The sequence below is a fragment of the Antechinus flavipes genome, chromosome 2 (genome assembly GCF_016432865.1).
Source record: "Antechinus flavipes isolate AdamAnt ecotype Samford, QLD, Australia chromosome 2, AdamAnt_v2, whole genome shotgun sequence".
NCBI lineage: Eukaryota > Metazoa > Chordata > Mammalia > Dasyuromorphia > Dasyuridae > Antechinus > Antechinus flavipes.
Window position 1 is genome coordinate 505,907,772 of NC_067399.1, and position 26,134 is coordinate 505,933,905.

The 26,134-nt window shown below is 38.2% G+C and overlaps 1 protein-coding gene across 2 annotated transcripts in view; it reads right to left on the reverse strand.

The window, feature by feature from the left end:
• Positions 1 to 26,134, reverse strand: part of VAV2 (vav guanine nucleotide exchange factor 2) — a 446,728-nt gene that overhangs the window by 114,689 nt on the left and 305,905 nt on the right. For both annotated transcript variants that reach the window (XM_051980290.1, XM_051980289.1), the window contains exon 4: positions 21,511 to 21,579. In XM_051980290.1, coding sequence (XP_051836250.1) covers positions 21,511 to 21,579 — 69 coding nt within the window. The remainder of the gene's footprint in view (positions 1 to 21,510; positions 21,580 to 26,134) is intronic.

Genomic DNA, 26,134 nt, shown 5'->3' on the forward strand with positions numbered 1-26,134 from the left:
CAATATTTAAGTTATGTCCCAAAGTGAGGTTTTTCTTTTTTCTTTTGGATTTTAACTGCAATATTTCAGAATAGAAAAGTGACTAGGAATAAGAAAAGCGATTGTAAAATAGGAATGATAATAGCAACTACTGTGAAGATCAACTGAAATGAGATAATATTTGTAAAAGCACTTAGCATAATCCCTACTATGTAGTAGGTGCTTAATAAATGTTTATTGGTTTTCTTTTCTCCAATTTTCTCCCTCATCATTATTTACCTGCATAACTTTAGGATCAGAACCACTTTTAGGTAATTAAAAATATCTCTGCTTACCAGGATCCTCTACCCCCACCTAACTGCATTTTTAGACCCAAGAACTAATTTTCTTATACACTTACTTCTTGGAGTCTTTAGTTTCCTCTACAATCACTTCCTCAAAAACAAAACAAAACAAAAAAAAAACTTCCCTGGTGGATTCCCCATTTCTAGAAGAGATCTCTTCAATTTCAAATCTCTCATGCTACCCTTTTTTATCCTCTTCTATGCTCTATGTTTGTGTAACTATCTCATATCCCACCTCTAAAACATGCATACTTTTTCAGTATTTCAGACTACTCCAAAGACTATAAAGTTACAGAGAAAGTATTGATCTTCATTGCTAAGAACTTCCACACTATTCCTTCTGCTCCTAACAAACAAGAACAAAAAAGTCTCAGGTCCTTATCAGATTATAAGCTCTTTGAAGGCAATGCCTCCCTCTTCCCAGTATGTTGGCTTTCAGTACCAAGGACAGACCCCTGTGTACAGTAGGCACTTAAAGAATGCTTATTGAATGGAATTTAAGGATCCACTTCCCTTCAAATTTTATTGAACGCTATCTTGGTAGAGAAAGCATAGTTTTCACCTCTTTTCAACAAATCTCATCATCTTCATTCTAACATTTATAAAGCAGTAATTACTAACAATAGTCAACATAGAGAAGAAAACTAACCTGACTATACAGAGAAATGGAATATTATCCAGTTCTTCTAAAGGCTGCTCCTTCCTTAGTGAAAGTTCAGTTCTATTTTCCAAACATTTATAAGGGCAGAGCCTACACACTCCTCAGTGGGAGAGATGAAAGTTAGGATAAAATAAGTCTTCTGTTTTTTAATTCTATATTGCCCCATTTGGATTTTCATCTATTTTAAGGAAGCCCAAAGAGGAAGTTGCCAATTAGTCTACTTTGGTTCAGTCCTGCCACCAAAACACACGATGGCCTTGAAAGATCCCTTTTTTTCCCCCAAGGTCTATAAGGAAAGCTTCTTGAAAAGCAGGGTATTCCCTGAAAATATTTTCTCTCATCTATCCTCAAACAGTAGAAAAGTCTCTGTTATCTATATATTTGCTGATTATAAATTCCTACACCCAGGAACTATGACCTTTGCTACACCAAGCAAGGTATTGCTTCTGACTTGGTGTACATTCCACTAATGATTAACTTCATTTCAAGTCTCCTTCAAACAGTGGGTAAAAGCTCTTTGGAGAAAACTTTCTATTTCTCAAGGGTAAAAGTAGTTAACTCAGACAGTGAATCTGGAGTCAGAGGTCTTGTGTTTAAATCCTAGCTCTTTTTACTAATACTGCCTATATGATAATGACAGCATCAGTTCCCTATTCTGTGCTTCAGTTTCTTCCTTTTAAAAGATGAGAGGGTTGGATTATTTTAGAGAGTCATTTAGGGTAAGTTAAGTAGTGTAGTGGATAGAACACTGGCCCTGGAATCAGGGGGATATGAGTTCAAATTCAGCTTCACACACATAACACTTAACTGGCTGTGTCATCCCGGGCAAGTCAGGTAATCCCAATTGCTAAAAAAAAGAAAAAAAAGAAAAAAAAAGACAAAGAAAAGAGAGTCACTTAGAAGACCACTGAGATCTCTTCTAACTCTGAAATTTTGTGATTCTGTGGATTTGTTCCTAGGAGGAACTGCCACTAGATGATGAAGTTGGTAGAATATATAGGCTGGCCCTATTTCCTGGGCAGCTGCAGTCATTAGAGAATTCACTGCTGTGGATTCAGAAATACTGAATTTAAATCCAACTTCTGTAACTTACAACCTGTGTAATCTTTGGTAAATCACTTAACCCCCTTAACTTTAGACTCTTCATATGTAAGAAGCAGTTGGACATGCTAGTCTCCGAGGTTCTTCTCACTCAAGGCTGTTGATCCTATGATCTTCTTGGATTTTGCTGGGAGCTGCTGAGATCTTCATCAATGATTAAAAAAACTAAAAAATAAAGGACTCCTCAGGTCAGGGTATTATCTGCCTACACAAAGAGCTGAGGAGAGGTGGCATTGGTTCAGTATAATGTTCTCAGTTAGAAATTGCAGAGTAAAGTGAAATGACTTTTGTTTCACAGCTCCAAGCTTGAACTGCTGCAAAACTCACTGGACTCCGCCATCTGTCCACCCTCCAGAATGCCTTCTCTCTACTCATTGCCTTTAGTCTGCCATCTGCTTAATGAACAGAACCACTGAGGGTGGGGGCTGTGAATCCATCAACTTAATAGCTTTTTGGAAGGGGATTCTGACTTTTTCTTCGCATTCATTCTTTGGTTGATTGTTTTTATTTTTATTTTTAAATTATTACTTGCAGTAGTTGTTAGGTTGCTGTTGTTTCCTATATACTCTTTTGTTTTGAAAAAAAAAAAAAAACCAACCTATTTAGATACAAATGGCACATCTACAGCCCAGCCCAAAACAAGCTTCATGCATGGGAAGTCTCCACATATGCAAATCTGAATCTCCCTGCATGAAATTGAACTTTCATATAAGAGAGCTTGAGCATATGTGTGTATGTGAATACAATTTCAAAGCAAACTTTCTTGGTGTTTAGTTAAGGCTAAGGGAGTGCTGGGTGGGTGACAGGAGGGAGTATGTTTCAAGCTGGAGTTTGGGTTAGCTGCTCTTCTCAGTGATGTTAATCATGTATGAGTGAGAGTCATATTTAAAATGATCAATACTTCTAACTTAGACCAAGGTGAAACAGAGAAACAAGACTTGCTGCCCTGCCCAATCATGGCTGAGGTCAAGAAAACCTTTATTTTTACGGAATTTTCCAGTAAGAAGGGACCTTAATGGATGTTTAATTCAACCCTTCTCGTGCCAGATATAAAGACAGAAAACAAAACCTTCCCTCTTTTCAAAGGAAAGGAAATAAATCTAGTGACAGACAAGTAAAACAAATCATCTGAGTAGGTAGATTGCTTTCTTAACTGAGGGGGGGGGGGGGAAGATGATAAAGGACTTGGTTGGTAGTAAAAGCTGAAAAAAATCCTTTGATTTGGAGTACTGGAGAGTTCCTGGATTTGAATCCCGAATTTTTCTCTTATTACCTGTAAAATATAGGACAAATCATTTGGGCCTCAGTTTCCTTATCTGTAAAATGAGAGGGTTGGACTAAATGGTCTAAATGGAAATTCCCTCCAGCTCTAAATCTATGTTTCTATGATTCATATTTAAAAAGAAGGCACTTCTATGACCCACTACCTCCCAAGGCTATCTGTTCGACTTTTGGAAAGTTTTAATCACTACAGTCATTCACTCTGCATCAAATCTAACTTTGTCTGGACTTCCTCTCCCAGGGTGCCAGGGGCAGCTGGAGCCCCTTTGCCTATCTTTGTCTTCTTACATTTGTATTCTCAAGGCCAGCAGAGAGTAAATATGACCAAGTGCTGTTGGACTGATTGACTGACATTCTTAGGTCTGTCCTCTAAGGATACACAAGTCTCATCTCAACTGTTCATAACAAATACTTGGGAGAAAGATTTTTACATCCCTTAGTCTTTTCCAGTCCATCAAAAGAGCTTTAATTAACAGTCTTAATAGCTTCTATCAGTCCCTATTTGGCCCAAACTGATATGGTATGAAGGACAATGGCTCTGGCATAAGAGGACCAATGCTCAAATCCTTCCCTGAGTGATCCTGGGCAAGCCATTTGACTTGGATCCTAAATTTCTTCACTTATTTGATTGAACTTTGTTGTTCAGTCATTTTTCATCCGTGTCTGATTCTTCAAGACTCCATTGGGATTTTCTTGGCAAAGATAATGGCTTTTCCTTCTCCAGCTCAATTTTGAGACAAACAGAGTTAAATGACCTGCCCAGCATCACAGAACTGCATGAAGCTAGTTTTGAATTCAGATCTTTCACCAGACTCTAGGGCTTCTATTCACTATGCTCCCTACCTACAGTTGGAGTAGATCTGAAATATCAAACTCAAATAGAAACAGGATCCTTAGGGATTTCATGTTGACTTAGAAAACCATAAATTCACATTATCTATATTGTATAGCATTTCTGTGTATTTTATTAAACATTTACCAATTACATTTTAATTTGCTCAAAGCCCTACACTATTTGGGTCTGAGGACTCATCCCTCTCTAGATTCCATGATCCCTTTACTAGGGTCTCTGGATCCTGTTCAGCTGAGGCTGAATTAAATCAGCACTGTTCCTAAAATGTGACCCTAAGAAAGCAATGAATTCATGCCCCTGTGAGAAGGAATCAAAAAACAAAACTATCTAAAAGGCTTCCCAGACTAATTGGGGGCTGCTGTAAACAGAGGCAATGTTGTAAGCCAGCATGTGTGTTTCTCTTTTTAATACTCTAATAGCTGCTACCCTGACACTCATCTAGAACGTCACAAAGTCATTTTACGATGCAATAAACTATAAAGTTTTCATTTATTTATAAATTAGCTTCCCCAACAGTATCACGGTTACATGTGTTTAAGCCAAGAAATCACTTCAATTCCAAGTACGATAAGTAAAATTAAAGCAGCCAAATGCTGAGCCATGAAATATGGGCTTTTAGAACTATGTCCTTCGAACATAAAATGTCTGTGCCAAAAGGGGCCTTAGAGAGCGTCCAAATCAACCCCTTTCTGTTACAAATGGAGACAAGGACTCAAAGGAGGGAAGCTGGCTGCCTGTGACCGTACAATCATAAAAATGAAAGCTCAATAAATGCAAACAAACTCTGTAGGTTGTTATTAAGAGGGGTGGATACAGAGGGCTGGGGAGACCAGAGGTCTGCTCACATGATTTTCTCAGCTCAGTTTAACTCGACTCCTTGAGCTACCTAACTCCAGCACAGATAGTGAAAGAGGCGCCTGAGGGAGTTAGAGAGGGTGAGGACGTGGACTTGGGCAAACAGCTAGTGTGTATCAGAGGGAAAAACTAAACCTAGTGCTTCCTGACTCCCTGTTCTCCCAGATTCCAAGTCCAGTCCTCTATGCTACACTACATCTTTATTAAAAGACTGGAGCCTCATCTTCCCAAATAGACCTTGTGAAGCACAAAGGGAAAATTGCCTAGCTCCAAGCCTGACAATCATTCCCTATGCAATAAATGTGAGTGATTCCCCATTCCTAACACAATCTACTATTTTGTCTTCTGTAAACCATTTAAATCTCTTTGAAACCAGGGCCCATTTCTACCTTTACAGTCTTCTTACACATCACTGTTGCCCACATTCTCTACCATCCAGACACACTGGCCTAGTTGCTGTCATTGCTCACATACAACTCTCCATTTCCTATCTTTGAGATGCTGTATTAGTTGTCACCCACATGTAGAAAATATTCTCCTTTTTTCTCAGTATGTCTACAAGTACTAATTAAGCACTTATCATGTGCCAAGCACTGTGCAAAGTAAGTTCTGGCAAAGCAAAAAACAATCTCTGTCCTCAAGGAGCTTAAAGTCCCCTGGGGAACAACAGTAAAGAACCAGACCCATGGAAGGCATGTGCTGAGGAAGCCACGGGTAATCTGTAAAGGGAAAGAGGCATTAGCAGTTGGGGGAAACTAGAACATCAAATTTGAACCTTGAAGAAAAACAGAGAAAGGAACAAGTGAAGGTGAGAAGGAAAGCATTCCAGAGAATTCCTAGAATCCTGGCTTGATTCAAGATTTAGGTCAAGTGCTACCTTCTATATGGAGTTCTCTTCTCTTTAGCTGCTAGTGTTCTATATCCCAAATGTCATTGTATTCATTTTGTACATATTCTTTATATATATTGACTACTGCATAATACTGTAGACAGAGCATTGGACCTGGAGTCAGAAGACCCGAGTTTAAATCCAATTTCATATATCTTACTAGCTCTTTTAGTCTCAGTTTCCCCATCTGTAAAATGGGAATAAAATAGCACTCACCTTCTAGGATTGTTGTAAGGATGGAAAAACAGCTACATACATACTGGCTTATTGCATAAATGTGCAGATGTGCATGCACATATAATCCCCCGAAGACAACACTGGTTTCCCTTTTATCTTTGCATCTCCAGTCCTTAGCATACTTGCTAGTATGCTGGTATACTCGCACAGTAGGCACTTAATAAATGTTTGTTGATTGACTGATATATACAGAAGAGACCAAAAAAAGCACAATAAATTAGAGGAATCCTCCCCAACTCTGTATTATGATGAAGACATATCATTCAAAGAAGGAAGACAGAACAGAAATGTTTTAAAAAGAAGGAGAAATATAGTTCAATAAATATAAGCAGCATTCACTTCCACTAAGAAATTGGGGTTAGTTAAATGGCAATAACAAGCTCTCACCCATTAAACCCATAAAACTGTCCTCTCTGACAATCCCTTCTTCATGCACTTGAGTATTCATGATTTGGAGAATAACCAATCCCCAGTTGTTGGGTGGGAGAAACAAGACATATGGAAAATCTGATAAGCTGTGTTTTTATTTTATAACAGACAAGTGAACAGCTGAGGGGTTCTAGAGAAAATGACACTCAGTTATAATTGATATATTATGATTTTTTTTCCAAGCCAGACTTTTAGTTTGCTCAGCAAACCTGCAAGTTGAAACAATATGAAAAAGAAGTTTGATACAATATCCATCCATCCACCCTCGGAGGAGGAATGAGGATGAAGGAGAGAGGGCTAGTAGCCTATGGGAGAATGTGGGGCAGGGAATATCCTATCTGGCAGGACTTAAGCCTCATCTTCAATTCTTCATTCTCTCCTTTCTCCTACGTCCCCTCAGTTACCAAGTTTTGGTGATTCTTCCTGTCCTTAGACACCACCCTGCTGCATCCTCTCAAATCTGACTATCCCAACATCCTAATGGTCACTCTCTCTGCTTCAAGTCTCTCCCCACTCCAGGCCTACCCTCCACTCAGCTGTTCATGTCATCCTCCTAAAGTACAGATCTGACCATGTCACCCCCTTACTCAATAAATTCTAATGGCTTCTTGTTACCGCTAGAATCAAATACAAAATCTGTGTACAGCTTGGATCCTTCCCAACTTTCCAGGCTTACACTTTATTCTTCTCCACTTAATTTTGAATTACATGACTAGCCTCCTTGCACATCCTCATACAAAACATTCCACCTTCCATCTCAGCATTTTCATTGACTGCCCCTCATGCCAGAAATTCTCTCACTCTTTACTACAAGACTTTCCTCACTTTTCTCCAAGTCTCAGCTTATATTTATCTTTGGCAAAGGAGCCTTTCCTTTAAAATTATCTCCAGTTTATCCTGGGTGTCTTATTTGTACAGAGTTTTTCCATGGAGACTTTCTATTTAGACTGTGAGTGCCTTGAGGCCCAGGACTGAGCCTCCTATCTGTAGCACTCAAGAAAGAAGAACTTCATAAATTGTTACTTTGGCAGGAACCACTTGGGAAAAGTGGGAATTTGGAGATGATTCTCTCAGTCAGTTAGAATACCAATAAGGAAGACTGTCAGGTCAGAAGAGCCCTTAGAAATTATCTCACCCAATACACTCATTTTATAGAGGATCTTGGGTTTGCTTCTGTCTCCCTTTTCCCCCACATCCATAGACAGCCTGTGTTTTTCAAACCAAACCAGCTCCCACTTTGGGCATCAAGCGCACAAGAGAGATTACATGAGGGTTAATGTGAGACAAACTTGGCACAGTAATAATGAACTGAATTTGGGTTTGGGATTCAAATGGTGCCTCAAACAGTTGTTCTCTGTGTAACAACCTTCCTTAAATTTTCTGTGTCTCAACTCTATCATCCAAAGCATGTACCCTTACATCAGTGGTTCAGTCATGTTACAGAATCCTGGGACTTAAGAGTCTCAATTCCATTAGTTTTGTATCTTTGGAAAAAATCATTCCTCTTCACTGGAAGGCAGCTAAGTGGTGTAGTGGATAGAGCTAACTAAGCCTGGAGCCAGGAAGATCTGAGTATTGTCCTATGGGAACAGTGACTGAGGATCAGGACAATATTACCAGACACTAGCTAGGTGACACTGGGCAAGGGTCACTTAATCCTGTTTGCCTCAGTTTCCTTCACTACAAAATAAGCTGAAAAAAGAAATGCAAAACTATTCTAGTATCTTTGCCAAGAAAACCTGAAATGAAGTCAAAAAGAGTCAGACAAGACTGAAAAATGACTGAACAACAAATATCAAATTCTTTTCATAGATCTCAGTTTCCCCATTTTTAAAACAGGGGATAACTAGATGGTATCTAAGGTCCTTTTAGCTATAAATCACAATCCTAAATAAAACTTTCATGTCAATGCATTCTAAAATAGGTCACATTTGCACCTCAATTTCCTTGACAAAGCACTTTTAAATGGCAAACGCTTTTGTTTTCATTTTTTAAAGTAAGATGTTTTTATTCCTTGATCCCATATTATTCAATGACCTCAAATAAATGCTTAGAGCTTTCAAGAAATTAGTTTTATAGGATTTAGACTTGGAAGGGACTTTAGAAATCATCTGGCACACGCTTTCTTTGAGGGATGAGGGGAAAGGCAAACAAGGTCAAACTTCTTGCCCAAAGTCACACAGAGAACAAGAAGCAGAATCGGAATCCAACTGCAGATCCTCTGACTTCAGGCCAACAAGCATTTATTAAGATCTTAACTTGTGCAAGGTAAGAAAGAGCCAACAAGCATTTATTAAGAACCTAACACATACAAAGTGAGAAGCAACAAAGAGCTGGAGTCAGTCAAGAAGATTTTTGCTCAAGCCTGCTTCTGATTATAATGGCTGTGTGATCTTAACCTCTCTACTAACGTAAGTAGTGAAAGTGAATAAAACATTGGGCCTGGATTTCAGGAAGACCACCTCGGACATTTACCATTTGTGTGAACCTGGATGAGTCATTTAACCTCTCTCTGCCTCAGTTTCCTCAATTGTGAAATGAGGTTCCTAATAGTACTTACCTCCCCAGAGTTTTTGTTAAATGAAATGTTATTTGTTATTTGGCACAAAATCAATCAAACCATCCTTTCCTGTTTGCAGTTCTTTTGAGATAGTTCTGACCTGCACTAGTAAAATAATTTCCTCACTTAGAGCTCTCTGTACTGATGACATCACAAATCCAGTCAAAAAAAATATCAAGTCAGTGCAGTAGAAAGCCAGTTCTCTTCATTTCAAGTAAATTCATACATTTTCATGTTGAAGCAGCTCAACCAAAGGCAACTGTCCATCTGTTTTTGGTTGTCTTGTTATTGTTGTTTTAATTTTTAAAAGATCTTGAGAGAGATCCTGAATTATTTGGAAACTGAAGACAGAAATTTCTGGGCATTGGTTTCAGTTCACTTTGGTGTCGGGGCAATGGCATGGTCTTGGGAAATCAAGAGCTGGGCCAGAGTCCTAAAAAAGGTTTGTGATGCAGACTACAGTCCCTTGGGCTTTTGCCTCCTGGGCTTCCTGAGCACAGCAGCCCCTCAGAGATGCTGGAAGAGTCTCCTTCTCCTCTGAGCAGGGATCCAGGACAGTCATGGCTGCTGAACCCTAACTATCAATGCAAGATCCTGGCAAGGCTGAATCACTCTCTTCCCATGAATGCTCCTCTTGTGCCGCTGCTGGGGATTTAGAAAAGGACTGAGAACAAGGGCCTCTCATGCCGGCTTGTCCGGTGCCAGTTTCTAACATCTGCCTACAGTGCAAGGCATTGTTCCTTGGAGGAGAAGAAAGGAACTTTATTTTCTCAATGCCCAGACCACCGTAATTCGCCTTAATCTTGGTTATTTTTAGGAATCTGCATAGGCTACTAAGCCTCTTCTGACACTCACTGCACCAAGCTCTAATTCCTTACTCTAATGTAAGATTTCTTATATGGTTCTCACACACGGGTGAGATTATGTGCATATATGAATACACATGTGTATGTATACGTGTATGAATGTGTATACTGTCTTTTCCAGTCCTCCAGCTGCTTCGCCTGTCTCCTTGGCTAGATTAGAAAGGTAGAAGTAGTGAGTTCCACCTTGTGGCCAGCACAATACTGAGCATAAACAGAAAGTGCCTAAGAATTTTTAGGGGAGTTAATGTACTTCTTGCTGAGCAAAACTATGGGACCATCTCTAATCTTGTAGGCATTATGACATCCTCTCTGGGCAGCTGGAGCTGTTTGCAGTACGTTTTGAGGAATAACAATGATGATTTACAGACAGATTCCAAAGTCAGGAACCCTGAGCCTAAGGATTATTACATCAAAAGTGCAAAAGGCATTTTTCATTTTCTCAGATATTTTATTCAAAATTCTTCAAAAGCATATCATGAAACACATTTGTGTAAGCATATAACAGGCATTTAATGCTTGTTGAATGTGTTAATGAGGTTTTTGGCCTTACAGGATATTAATAAAAATTGCACAATTGACAATAAAAAGATCTTTCATTTTTACCTGCAAAAGAATATTTGCAGATCAAAATTTTTTTTGCAAAAAAAAAAAAAAAGAATTTAGGTTTTACTTTCAAAAGAATATTTGCAGATAAAAATGGTTTTTCTGCTAAAGAATGTTTGTAGATGAAAATATTTTGTCTTCAGTCTCTCTCTTCTCTCAATATCTTTCACACAACTACCAAAATAATCTTCCTAAAGTACACCTTTGATCATGTTACTTTGCAGCTCAAGAAGTTCTACTAGCTCCCCAGTGCCCACTAAATAAAAATAATAACAACAATTATAATAACTGACATTAATAAAGGGCCTCAAGATTCGCGAACTGCTTTAAACTTCACAGTACTGGGGAGGTTGCAAACTTATTAATCTGACATTTAATGCCCTCTACAATGTGATCCTACTATATCTTTTGATTCTCCTTTGATGGGTACCATATTGCAAACTGGAATACTAGTTATTCCTTGATCAAACGCTTTTACTCCCACTGTACCTACATGTTCGCGCAGGCTGTTCACAGTCTAGAACATACCAGCACTCCATATCTCTGTTGAGATCCTCCTCATCCTTAGACACAACCTCATCTGAAGCTCCCCTAAACCTTCCCAAATGAAAGTGATTTCTCCTTATTCTCATACCTTATAACACTTTATATGAAACGCTCTAGATATGATTCCCTTCCCCTTCAAAGTAGAAATCTAACTTCTTTTAGTGTTTTTCTCATCAAGGCATGAGGCAATGGCACGAAGTGAGATAAAGGTTTGAACTTGGAGTTAAGGAGACCTGGATAGAAATCTTACTTCAGACACTGACTAGCTGTGTGATCCTGAACAAATTACTTAACCATTGTCTTATTTGATTCAAGGACCTTAAAGTTCTCCTTCAACGCTGAGTCTATGCTCTTGTGTTTTCTAAGGTCCCTTCCATTTCTAAGTCCATAATGTGAGTTATCATTGTCACAGTAGGTGAATATGGGCTAAACTCCCTATTAATTATAAACTTTCTGAGGACAGCAACTGTTGTTTCCACCTCACATCTCCAAATATAAGGAGAACCATCATTTTGGAGAACTCTTGACCATCTCATCTTCCTGTATCCATGCGGAAGAAAGGAGAGGCAATTATCATAAAGCTATCTGTAACTTGTGTCTAATGAAAAGAATAAAGAAATTATACAAGGGGTTTGGGTGCATTCTGGGAAGATGGTGGAGCAGGTCAGAAATTGCCAGGCTCTCCAGATTTCTTACATAAACAGATAGAACATGAAAAAGAATGCAGAGCAGCAAAAATAAAGGGCTATAGCAGTTGTCCTCCATGAGGATCTCAAGAAAGGCAGGACTTCAGGGGGCTGAGGTTTGGCCTGAGTGGACCCCCTTCAGGCTGCCTCCACTGAATCAGCACACAGTTGGCCCTGGATGAGTCCCCTTAGGAAGCAGAGTAGGCCTTAAGAAATTACATCTCATGAACTTTAATCTCATAGTTGCCTCCATTCCTTTTTCACTCCCCTCAAATGTTTCAGAGACTGCTTTAATGATACCTATTCCCTTGCCAGTGACTCAACGTTCCAGAAGAGTTGACACTCCCTGTTTCTGGCCTAGAGCAGCAGGGAGCTTGTCAGTCCAAATACCTTGATGCGAAAACACTGAAAAGAAGGCAGATTTCTACTTTGAAAGGGGGGAGGGGAATCAAATCTAGAGTCTCCATTTCTCCCTTTGGTTCATCTGACTTCTTTACTGGTTCTTGTTTGTCAATGTCAGGGTACTAGTATCATGCTTGGAACATCAGGTTTAACCCTCTTCTTGTACAAAGAAACTAGGCCCAGAGAATTGAATTCAGCACCAGAAGTGAGATTGAAGCCAGATCCTATGATTTTGAGGTTATTATTCTTTCCATCTTTCTCCCCCAATTCCTTCAGAATGGTGCTCACAATGGCTTTGGACCAAGGACCTTAGTCCCTCTAGCATCTAAAACCTGAATGGCAGAGAAGGGTAAGCCTGGAGGAAACATAGGACCTTCTCAGTGATGTGAAGGACAAACAAGTCAACTCCTCTCCCTTCCCCTGAGGAACTGGGTTCCAACCAAGTCCAAAAACAATGGATGCTCTGATCATCTCTTTCCTGAATGTTTTCTCTCTATGGCAAAGCCTCTCTACTTGAAATAATGCTTTGACTGACAATCTTATCAAGAGCACTTACAGAACAGGTAAAATCCCAGAGTGTAAAGGGAAAAAAGGAGCTTTTATTCTAGAGGGTGGGGAGAGGCCAGCCATTTCCAATAAGCCAGGGAGCAGACATTTTGAAATGAAGCTATAGTTTGTTTCATTTTGGAATATAAAATCAATCCACTAGAACATCTTTAATATTAATTTCACCAACCAGAGAAACTGCAAAGTTTCTCAAAGCTTTTTCCTGAGGGCTCTAAAAATAGTTATAGTTTACATAGCCTATACAGCATCTCAAAGTTTAATTACAAAACATTTTGCTATTCAATTAGGGTTAGTAACCTCTATATCCCAGCCCTTCCTTTCTTCAGGCTTTTTTGTTTGTTTGTTTGTTTAGATTAACTCAAGGGAAATCCGGGGAGATTAGAATTGCTGAGTTCTTTGGTGGTTGCAGATCCTGATAAATAAACTCTAGGTTCTTTGTGGGAGATAGAGAAAAGCAGAAAAAAAAGAAAGTCAGCCCTGGGGCTGAACTGCTTTTATAGCTGAGTAAATGAGTACAAACACACTTAGCCAACTCCAAACCAAGAATGCTTACCATTTATTTATATACCATTTCATTTTTCCTTTCTATGGTTTTAGGTTCATATAGCCTGACTTCCCCCATTGCTATGGCTTGTTCTGTGAATAACTGTCAAATCAAGACCGTAATAACTGCTAGGAAGGTGTGACCACTTGTGACAAATGACGAACTTCCTCATTAGTGTGATTCCCTAGACCAAAATTTCCTCCTCTATATCTATGGAATTTTCTCTCCCTATTAGAATATTAGCTCTGTGAAGGCAGGGACTGTCTCATTTTTGTATTTCAATCCCCACCAATATCATAGGTGCTTAAATTCATTTTCATTTATCCATGGGCTATGAGATTAAAAAGTTTTGAAACAATTTCCAGGGAGAATTTAGGTTCTAGCCTCTGAAGAATAGGAATCTACAACCTCAGATAGAGTTTGGGGACTTTTTCCAAACAAGATACACACACACACTCCTGATCTATACAAACTATTGTTGACCCTCAAATGACTTGAGTAAGAAGCCTCTAGGTCTTCTTGCATGTGCTCTGGCAGACAAAGATTATTTTAGTGCACCCTCTTTGCAAGGATGGGACCACATATCATAGTCTCCTCCCCCAGGCTGTGAGAATATCAAAGAAACCACAGTTCCTAAGAAACAGCCCCAGAACAGAGCAAAGAGGCAAGCAGCTTATCAGTATGTTCAATTTCATATGCTAAGTAAAGTCTGAGCAAGTCTGGGCTTGGTGGAAAGATACACAACTTGAGTGTGTGTACCTTTGGGACACCTGAAACCACACATGCGGAAAGTAAAATCCATGATAAAGGACAGAGAAATCAGAGGGGAATACTGTAAGCAACAACTACCCTGATTAACTCTCAAACTCCAGCTCCACCAAATACCAGATTTGTAGTAAGGAAGGATTTGACTTTTTTTATTTTTTATTTTTGCCACTTCTCCATTAAAGATGAAAGCACAACTGGTCCAAACATTCTAGAAAGCACTTCGCATTTCTGCAAGAATTCCTGAAATTTGCCCATTTTTGTAAGCTAATTCATATAAGATCTTGAATCTTGTACAGCTTCCTTTACAATGGAAGTGAAAACAGGACCAAGATTCATAAATCTGTTCGGCATCCTTTCCTGCCTAGAATCCTTGCCCTTTTTGTAGTGACAAGAACTGGAAAATGAGTGGATGCCCATCAGTTGGGGAATGGCTAAATAAGTTATGGTATATGAATGTAATGGAAATTATTTTTCTATAAGAAATAATAAGAAGGCAGCTAGGGGCTCAGTGGATAGAGCACCAGCCCTGAAGTCAGGAGGACCTGAGTTCAAACTTGACCTCAGACACGTAACACTTTCTAGCTGTGTCACCCAGGCCAGGTTACTTAAGCCTAATTGGGGAGGGAGGGAGGAAAGGAGGAAGAAAGGAAGGAAGGGAGGGAGGAAGGAAGGGAGGAAGGAAGGAAGGGAGAGAGGGAGGAAGGAAGGGAGAGAGGAAGGAAGGAAGGGAAAGAGGAAGGAAGGAAAGAAGGAAGGGAGGGAGGAAGGGAGGGAAGGATGAGCAGGCTGGTTTCAGAAATATCTGGGAAGACTTACATAAACTGATTGATACTCAGCAAAGTGAGTAGAACCAAAAGAACACTATACACAGTAACAATAAGATTATATGATGATCAGATGTAGTGGACTTAGCTCTGTACAGCAATGAAGTGATTCAAGGCAATTCCAATAGACTTGTAATGGAAAGTGCCATCTGCATCCAGAAAACTATGGAGACCCAGTGTGGATCAATGCACACTATTTTCACCTTTTCTTGGTGGTAATGCTGTTTGGTCGGTTTTTTTTTTTTCCTCTCATGTTTTTTCTTCCCCTTTTGATTTGATTTTTCTTGTACAGCATGACAAATATAAAGATGTGTTTAAAAGAATTACACAAATCTAACCTATTATGGATTGCTTGCTGTCTAAGGAAGAGGGAAAGGGTGAAGGGAGGGAGAAAATTTTGAAACATAAGGTTTTGCAAAGGTGAATGTTGAAAACTATCTTTGCGTGTATTTAGAAAAATAAAAAGATATTATAAAAAATAAAAGAAAATATTAACAAGATCCAAAAAAAAAAAAAAAAAGACTACATGTATATGACATTTCCTTCATAGTCAACTACTGAGTGCCCCATACCAGTCCTTAACCTGATAGTATTCTCTTTTGCTTTTGACTTTATATACTATTCAGATGTTACAAAGTGGGCCCCTTTTGACATCATACCAGTGACTTCAACTGGTTTGCTAGGAAAAAAAAAAGAGGTGGCTCTACTTAAGGAGGGAGTATTTGGCTATCATCAAAGTATCTGTAGGGTGCCTAAGAATCCATCTGAATAAGAGATGTTTTTGAAATGCAAGATAATGATGGTTCAGGCCCATCATCTGAGCCTGAGCACAATGGACAGAGACAGCATGCTTTGCTGGAATAACAGTCGCCAATAGTTTGCCTGGCTTGAGACCAAAGCCGTTAGTCCATTGTTAGTGCAGGATCTGTAAATTTACAACTAGCCCAAATGCCCTCTTGGCAAAAACCACTTTGGATAAGAAGGAGTGATTAAAAAAGTAATTTTTACAAAAACTGTTATGATATTGAATTATTAAATTGAGGTTCACAGAGACAGGTTGATATGCAATGTTGCCTCTCAGAAAAGGGGAAAAAAATGAAAATCTATTCAATTTCAGCCACTGGGCCCAAACCACAAGTTTGTGATCCTAACTCATTTATCTGCCCTATAATTTATGATTTACTTTTGCAGTAACTGCAGTCATAAGGAACTCATTGAATTAAGGAGCTTTACTATTTATGTTGTGGAATAATATTATTTAACTGCTCAAAAGCCACACATCTCCCAGAATAGTTTTTCCATATGAAATGGATTTACATTTTATGTTTTTGTTCAGGATCATTTACCCACTTGAGTGTACGTACACACACACACACACACACACACACACACACTCACACACACTCTCTCTCTCTCTCTCTCTCTCTCTCTCTCTTTCTCTCTCTCTCTCTCTCTCACACACACACACACACACACACACACACACACTCACTCTCTCTCTCTCTCTCTCTCTCTCTCTTTCTCTCTCTCTCTCTCTCTCTCTCTCTCTCAACATTGTCACAACAAACCAAGATGGATTTGAAGTACATAGACCAGACACAGCCTGTGGGGTTTGCTCAAATCACACAACATGAGCAGTAATCCTCGTGGTTAATAATTTATTATTTTAAGACATCAGAGTCAAGAGTCTGGTACATCCCTGGGCTCAGACATTCTCTGAGGAGAGTTTCTCTATCAACCTAGACATTTATACCATATTCAGATCACTAAGACCTTGCTCCTTCTGTAGAGATGGGAAAAGGGGAAGTGTAGAAAATAAAGAAAGGGATGGCTCTTTCATCTTGGATCAGCCTCAGTTTTATCCATTGAACAGGCATTTATTGAGCACCTACTTAAACACTGGAGTTGCAAAGAATAAAATAGCAGCGGTTCTGCCTTCAAAGATGAAATGTTAAGTAATTTTTTGGAGAAAGAGAGGGTATTGGTAACTGGGAAGGGGATCCAGATAGACTTCCAGTAGTGAACTACTTACATTATTAGGGAACCTAGGATTATACAAAATGGGCATTAGAAGAGATTGCACTCCAGACAAAGAACATAAGCTGTGTAAAAACATAAAGATGATATGGGATATCAATTATGAAGAAGAGGAAAGAGCCCAATTTGATTGCAATGTAGAAATGCATGATGGAGAGATATGTGTCATAAGACTAGAAAAGTAGCTTTTAGTCAAATTGTGTTGTTTTTATTTTCAAAGAGCTAGAGGAAGAGGAAAGGAGAACAGGAATGAGAAGAGGAAGGAAAAAGGAACCAGGATATTGGCCTTGAGTAACACCCATACATAGAGGGTAAGACAAAAGATAAAGAACCACAAATAAAAGACTGAGAAGCAACAGCCAAAAGAAGAAAAGTCAGAAAAGTGCTGTGACATAAAACACAGACAGGAGAGATGAGCTAGGAGATGATAGTTATTAATAGTATTAAATGGTTCAAAAAAGGAGAGAAGAATGAGGAATGAGACATGACCTTTGAATTATCAGCCTGTCTTTGGAAAGAACAATTTCATTTGAATGACAAGATTAGAAGCCAAATCTCAAGGGACTGAAAAAGAAATGAAAAGGTAGGAAAGCAGAAGCAATAAATATTAACAAGTTTTTGGGAGAAGTCTGCTTATGAAAGGGAGGACCAAATGGTCTCCCAGGTTTCTTCCTATCCTTGATATTCCTTACTGCAAAGTCTCTTCTTAATTTTGATAATCTATGTTTATAGTAAACAAAGGATTCAATACCAGAAAAGGAGCTTAGACATCATTTATTCCTATTGTTTATTCTCTTATAGACTAGTGAACAATCCTGGCCCAAGATGGTGCAGATTACTAATTAATAGAGTCAGAATTTGAACCTGGGTTTCATTTCAAATCTTGAGCTTCTTCTATGACAATTCAGTGGGCTGTTATTATAAGACTCCTTTTGGGTTCTGGAAGTCTATGATTCTATCTCTATCAAGCTAGAACAGAAGCTGCCAGTAACCTTTCTAGGGTAATACAAAAAACCCCTTGCTTCTAGTCTTTGTTTAAATATTGTCTCAGTTTCTTCCTCTGTAAAATGGGCTGGGGAAGGAAATGGAAAACCAAGAAAACTTAGCAAGAAAACATCAGATGGGGTTACCAAGACTTGGACATGACTGAAATGACTGAATAACAAGAACAATTCCTACAGGTTTTAAGACAAGTCACTTTATCTAGGCTAAAGCTTCTTAAATGACAGGTCATAATCACATGATATATGGAGGTTGAAAAATTTGGCAACAGTAAAAAGTATTAAACATTCTACTAAGATTTTTAATTCTTTATGTAAAAATTTTTTTGAAAACCCAATCCATCTCTTAGTATGCAAATTTTCTTTCATCTTTAATAAAAGGCAAAATTACATGTATATCAAAGAATTGTTTTAAAATACATTTCTTCATGATTTATTTTCAGTAAATGTTTGATTTCTTTGCCTATTTTATATACCTATGTCCCCAAGGGTATATAAAAATTTCTTAGGCAAAAAGGGGTCACGCATGGAAAAAGTTTAAGAAGCCTTGGTCTAGGTGTTACTCTAACAATCTGTACAATGAAGGATTTGGACTCTTAAATTTTCTTCTAACTCTGATATATTGGGGTCTAAAGTTCAAGAAATCACCAAAAGAAACCTATATACATAAAACACAAATTTATTCCCAACTAGGAACTCTCAAGCAGAATGAGGAAACATAAAACGTGGGATTGTGAGCATTTAGCTATGCCTAGTAAGGGGAGAGAGGATGCAATTCAGGGAGCATATAAAGAGTTTAAATGTGGGTCACCATACTTGGTGAGCCCTTCTAAGGCCATGAGGGGTAAGAATGGAAAGCAAGGAAGGTCCTTGACATCACATGTATAATTATTTATCATGGGGAACTGGAAAAAGACAGTTATATTTGATCTTTATGGGCAGAGAATTGACCCTACATTTAGATACTGATATGTCCAAGGGAGATGGACCAAAAGACTGACTAGTAAATATCCTAAATGGCAACAGGGAAAAAATTCTTTTCCTTCCTCATTTTGAACAAAGTCTCCAAGATACATGGCTTGAATTCTTCCCATTAAGGGCTTGAAACTCTTCAAAAGCTAGAGATCTCAAAAACAACTCAATGGAATATATTGGGTATTGGCCAAGAAGTTCTACCCAATATCCAGTCCAATGTTATGGATGATTAATGCCACTTTCCTGGCAGTAAATTACATATTTACGGGAGTGCCTGGTGGGAGATGTTACAGATAGAACTCACAAAGGCCACTAGCATAATTGATAAGCATAAACCAGATTGTGATAATGTTCTCAAAGCTTCTGTAACAATGACGCTGCCTGAATTTCCCATTATTGACTGAGAAGGTAAGGAGGCTGACCCAAAGCTTCCTGGGGTTGTAGTCACTGTTCAATATGAATAAGGAGGCATCCAACCAATGGTCAGGTTAAGATCCCAGTAGCTGGCTACTGAGAAGAGCCCAGCAATAAATCTCTAAAACCAGGTGTGAAGAATAAGATACAATCACTCTTTCCCCAGGACTCCATAGCCTCTTTTATGATATATTACAGTCTCTTCTAGTCTCTCCAATGCTTTCTGTCTAAGCATTTTTTTACCAGATATTCTCAGATCTTACAGGATCATAGATATAGAGATGGACGAAACTTTCCAGACCAATGAGTGCAATCTCATTTTTACAGATGAGGAAATGGATGCCCAGACTGGGGAAATGACTTTTCCAAGGTCACAAAGAATAAAAGGCTAAGTCAAAATCTGAACTTAGATCTTCCTGATTTCAAGCTCTTTATTTTACCCATTGTAACAAACTGCCTCACACACAGTATTAGGCATGAGAAAAGACCTCTTGAGGAATCAATGGATGCATAAGCCAATACAAGGTTTGCCATTAACCTTCATATCGTACCCAAAGCAGAGGCAATACAGGTAAGAGAATGGGCAAACTCCCAAATCAGGGAGCAGTCATCTCCACCTGAGGCACAGGGCAAGGACCAAAGTTGGGAAGAAAATATCTAAGCCAAAAATCAAGGTGAGGTTAGGACCTGGGTTTTTGTGGAGCAACAAAATCCAAGAGATTGAGACTTCAATATAATTGCCAGATTACACATTCGGGTCAGCAAATTTATTGGGGATCAGAAAGCAAACCTCAAGACAGGATGGTGAGCTGGCCATTGTCCATCTTACTCCTATCACCAAGGCTTCAGAGTCTCTGTGGCAGCTCCTTGAATGCAGCTAGCACAATCAAGGTGAGGGAGAAGTGCATCCATTCCAATGCTTAGATCATGGGAAGCTTAAATCAATTTTGCTATGAAAATTATCTTGCATCACTAGGCCTGAGTTTTTGCTTTCAGGAAAAGGGAATGATTTTCATCATCTCTGTCTCATAAAATTTATGTAACAAAAGCATTTTGCAATTGTAAAGAAGAGAATAAATATAAATAATCACTATCAAGTAAAAACACAGACCCAAAAATTGTAAGACCTGAAAAGGAACTCAAGGACCTTTCAAATAAATTCTTCCCATTTTATAGAAGGGGAAACTGAAGCTCAGAGACATTTGCTCTATGATCCTTGAAAGTCATCATGATACAAGGGAAAGAAGACTTTAGACTAAGCAGAGCTCTATTTTTTTTTTAAACCATTGTGATCTTGGGCAGCTCACTTCACATTTCAGAACCTTGATTTCTTCAATGGTAAGATGGTGGGGAAGGGATTGAACTAGATGACCTTTGAGATCCTTTTGAGTTCTAACTCTTCAACCATCAATTCCCATAATGGAAGACAATGAAGGCCAGGGATTTTATCTTATTCATCTATGTATTTCCCCAGAAAAGCTTGATGTGACCTGTCATGGTAACTTTGTACACAGCAGAGAGCAGCAATCATGGAAGTAAAAGAAGTCATAAGATGGAATGGATCTGGAGGATACTGCTGATATGTTCGTGCAGGCTATGAGATATCAGAAAACTCCTGACTTTGCTTAAATCTGTATTAATATTCCAGAACTCTCTAACGCAGAATAAGCTCTATAAGAAGTTCCAGACTTGTGACCTACAGGAAGCTCAATCCCCATCTGCACCATCACTTCTAGCTATTGCACAGCCTGCAAAGGTGAAGGACTTGGGCCAATTCCTATTTCAATTACTAAAGAGGTTCTATGTAACCTGTGGTATTTAGAGGGGAATTTAATGTTAAGAAAGTTATCCCTAAGGCCTTGGCTCCCAATTACCCTCCATTGGAAAACCCATAAATTGAGATCTATTAGAATTTATATCTCCCAAGGGCTCTTCAATGGAAAATCGGAGGCGATTACAATAGTACAAAAATCTCCAGGCAATATCATCAAAGGAACAACTTCTGCATTGAGTCTGACAGCAATATTTCAATGTGATGTGGAGGAAACAAAAAAGTGAAACTTTGCTCCTCTTCTTCCAGTTACTTACTCAGCCAACTCCTCCAAACTCCGATATACATCATCATCATTCTCTGTGGTCTCTTCTGAGGGGAAGGGCCTGCATGAGAAAATATAAGTCCATGGTTAGCAGTGTCTCTGTGCTGGTACTGGTGCTTACAAATTAAATTGCCCCTTTGGAAGAAGGCTTTTTGAAAAAGACCTTGAGTTTCCTCTTTCAGAAAAAAAAATATTTTTGTCATTTCTATCTCGTAGGGTTCATGTAAAGAAAGCATTTTTTAACTATAAAGAATTGAATAAACATAATTACTATTGAGTAGAAGCAGAACCATAAAATATAAGATATTTTAGAAGAACTCAGGGATCTTTTAAATCACTTCTTTCCATTTTACAAATGGGGAAATGGAGTCTTAAGAGACATTTCCTCTCAAATAGGAGCCAGCCTACTGAGCCAAATTAGGATAGTTTCAAATTCATTTTTTATACCACACTTCTCCTCAAACCCCACAACCTGAGGGAAAGGGGTCAGGATTTGTTGTACTATGCACTAGCAAATGAAGAAGCACCTTTTTTTGGTCATACTCCTTTTTTTCTTTATTAAAGCTTTTTATTTTTCAAAATATATGCATGGACTAAAAAAGCTAGAAAAAGAACAATTTAAAAACTCCCAATCAAATACCAAACTTGAAATTCTAAAAATAAAAGGGAAGATTAATAAAATTGAAAGTAAAAAAAAAAAAACTATTGAATTAATAAATAAAACTAAGAGTTGGTTTTATGAAAAAATAAAACAGATAAACCTATTAGTTAATTTGATTAGAAAAAGGAAATAAGAAAATCTCAAAAATGAAAAGGGAGAACTTTCCACCAATGAAGAGGAAATTAGAGAAATAATTAGGAATTATTTTGCCCAACTTTATGCCAATAAATTTGATAACCTAAGTGAAATGGAGGAATACCAACAAAAATATAGATTGCCCAGATTAACAGAAGAGGAAATAAATTACTTAAATAGTCCCATTTTAGAAAAAGAACTAGAACAAGCTATTAATCAGCTCCCTAAGGAAAAATCTCCAGGGCCAGATGGGTTTACATGTGAATTCTATCAAACATTTAAAGAACAATTAACTCAATACTATATAAACTATTTGAAAAAATAGGGAAAGACTCCTACCAAATTCTTTTTATGACACATGGTATTGATACCTAAACCAAGTAGGATGAAAACAGAGAAAGAAAATTATAAACCAATTTCCCGAATGAATATTAATGCAAAAATCTTAAATAAAATATTAACAAAGAGATTACAGAAAGTCATCCCCAGGATAATACAATCCTGACCAAGTAGGATTTATACCAGGAATGCAGGGCTAGTTCACTAGTAGGAAAACTATTAGCATAATTGACTATATCAAGAACCAAACTAACAAAAACCATATGATTATCTCAGTAGATGCAGAAAAAGCATTTGATAAAATCCAAAATAGATGCATGGATAATTCTTCAACATTAACCCTTGCAAAACCTTGTGTTCTAATTTTTCCCTCCCTTCCCCCATGCCCTCCCCTAGATGGCAAGTAGTCCAATATATATTAAACATGGGAAGAAGCAACTTCTAAAAACATATGTTCCAGATTTCCAAATGTTTTCAGACTTGGAAGTCTACAGGCATCCATATTCAAAATGGCAGCCAAAGACTTAGATTGCTTATGTGGCCTAAGGAATCTGGACCAGGAAGGACAAAAGACATGACTACTTCTCAAATCTCTAGAATTACTGACTTCTCTTACCATATCTATGGAAAGGGCTGAGGGTGGGGATGGGCAGTAAGGTAGTAATACTATCATATCCTCTCTAGTGCAGTATCTTCAGCCACCACTAGAGCTGCTCATCTCTGTCTCAAAGAGTTTATGTACAAAAGCATTTTGCAAATGTAAAGAAGAAAGTGAATGTAAATAGTTATTATCAAGTAAAAACACAGTCATAAAATGTTAGAGCTGAAAAGGAACTCAGGAACCTTTCCAATCAATCCTTCCCATTTTATAGATGGGAAAACTGAGACTTGCTCTATGATGCTTGAAAGGCATCATGGTACAATTTTGTCCAATGCACAAAGGACATGGGCAAGAATAGCAACTATGTAGAAGGCTACCTGATCACTACTTTATGTGTGACTGAGAAGAATGGGTCTCTCATGAAAGGATGCTTGCCTGAGATATCATACAGAGGAGTAGAGGAGCAAAAAGGGCTGGGGGTAGGGGTGGGCGTGGAGATAAGGCAGTAGTAGTACCATAGTCTCTATAGTTCTGTATCTTCAACTACCATTAGAGCTGCTCATCTCAGTTTGTTGAAGAAGAGGGCTAAATGATGATAGGGTAGAACGTCCTGTAACAGAAAGACTGCCCAGGATGAACTCCTCCAAACTATATGCAGCCCATGCCTAAGTGAGCATTGGCAAAACCAACTGCTTTGTCCACAAACCTAAAGTGATACCATGAGGTATTTATTGCCTATTGTTGTATGCTACAATTCCATGTACTTGGTCTCTTCCACTAGGCTACAAGTTCCTAAGAGGCAATGACTAACATCTGATGAATCTTTGTTTTATTGATCTTACCCTAGCACATAGTCTTATATATAGTATAGCTGATGAGTGAAAGTTTGTTCAAAGAATGAGTCAATGAATTCATAGCAGTTCTGAGTCTGAAGGCTTTTACTTGAATGGAGACTGTTTAAGTACAGATCCCAAGAAAGAAAAATAGCTTGTGGCATAAGATCCTGGCTTTTACAAATTTCCATTTGATGAAAAGAATGTTTTACACCCTTATTGATTTCAGAAATATAAAGTAGTGAGATACTTTTGTTAATTAATAGATATTCACTGTCAATAAAAAGTTACTTTTTAAAAAAGACAGTAATGAATATATGGTAAAAAAAAATAGATATTCAGGTGAACATCACAAGTTTTCAACAAATACAGAATCTTTGTATAGGAAAAGATGAAGAAAGCATCTCTGCTTTCAGCATAAAGTCAATCAATCAGATAATAGATTCTCAGAGACAACGATGAACCAGGAATATAACATCATGTTTACCAAACCAATATAGTAATGATCTTTTCAAGAATTCTTTGCTTCTTTTTGTTGTTTGTTTGCATTTTATTTTGCTTCTCTTTTCTTCTTGTGCAACATAATTATGTAAATATGTATACATATATTGGATTTAACATATATTTCTACCATGTTAAACATATATTGTATTACTTGCCATCTAAGGGAGGGCATAAGGGAAGGGGGGAGGTCAAATTGGAACATAGGGTTTTGCAAGGACTAATGTTGAAGAATTAAATTGTCCATGCATATGTTTTGAAAAATAAAAAGCTTTAATTTAAAAAAAAAGAATTCAAGAGACTTTTAAGGGACTTTTTAAACAAAAAGATGTGTCATATCCTTTATGGGAGGACAGAGTACAAGTTACGGGATTCCTATTGTACAAATCCATAGGGAAGGAACCTAACTAACCAGCTTAATATTCCACAGTAGTAAATATCAAAGAGTCAGAGGACTCAGTACTGTCTGCATACAGATAAAAGAACAGAAGAGCGAGAAAGAACTCACAGCACAGAACATCAGAGCAAGAACATAAGTCTTCTAGACTAATGTGCTCATTTCACAAATAGAAGACTGAGGTCCTAAAAGAAGCACTGTTGTCTAAGGTCACCGAAGGGCAAAGCAGAAGGAACTGGGTTTTTGTCTTTGTTCTGCTATTTTTTCCTTTGCACACTAACATATGTGACCTTCAATAAAGCCCGGCTAAAATCATGCTCAACACAGATTGAAAGGCTGGGGACTGGCTGTTCAGAAAAAGCTGCTTGAGGATGAGAAACCAGGGGGGAGAAAAAGAGAAAGCCCACATCAAACATTGGAATAAAGAGGGGTACTTTCCTGGATGAATCAAAAGCAATAAGCCTAAGATCAAATAATACCTAGAAGAGATGAAAAAATGTTCCTTTAATTAAACCAAATATTTCCTAGCAGCCCCAGGGGAGCAATACTGATGTAAGAAGCCTTTGGCTGCTCAGTTGCCCAGAAGAGGAGCTACTGCAGTCATGAAGGTTTGCACTTTATTCCAGATGTCAGTTGGGATTTCTCATAGTCTCACTGGACTGACATTTCCCAGTGGCTGAATAGAAATCCAAGGGAGGCAACTTGGCCTTAGCCTGCATCCCCTGACTTGAGTGACCCAGAAGTCACAAGGACTCTATGGACAGAGCCTTCCAGACCCTTTTTCTGACCTGGATACTACTAAAAATCCTTCCAGTTTCTAGATCAGGTGTCTCTCCATTCATCCCATTCCCAAATAAACACATGCTCCTTCCCTCCAGGAATCTTTTTTTTTTTTTAATTTGTTTTAATTTTTTTATTAAGGTTTTTCATTTTCAAAACACATGCATGGATAATCCTCAACATTCACCCCTGCACAACTCTGTGTTCCAAATTTCTTCCCTTCCCTAAATGGCCAATAATCCCATATATGTTAATTGCGTGCACCTCCTCCATATGTATTTCCACAATTATCATGCTGCACAAGAACTATCAGATCAAAAAGGAAAAAAAAAAATGAGAAAGAAAACAAAATGCAAGCAAACAACAACA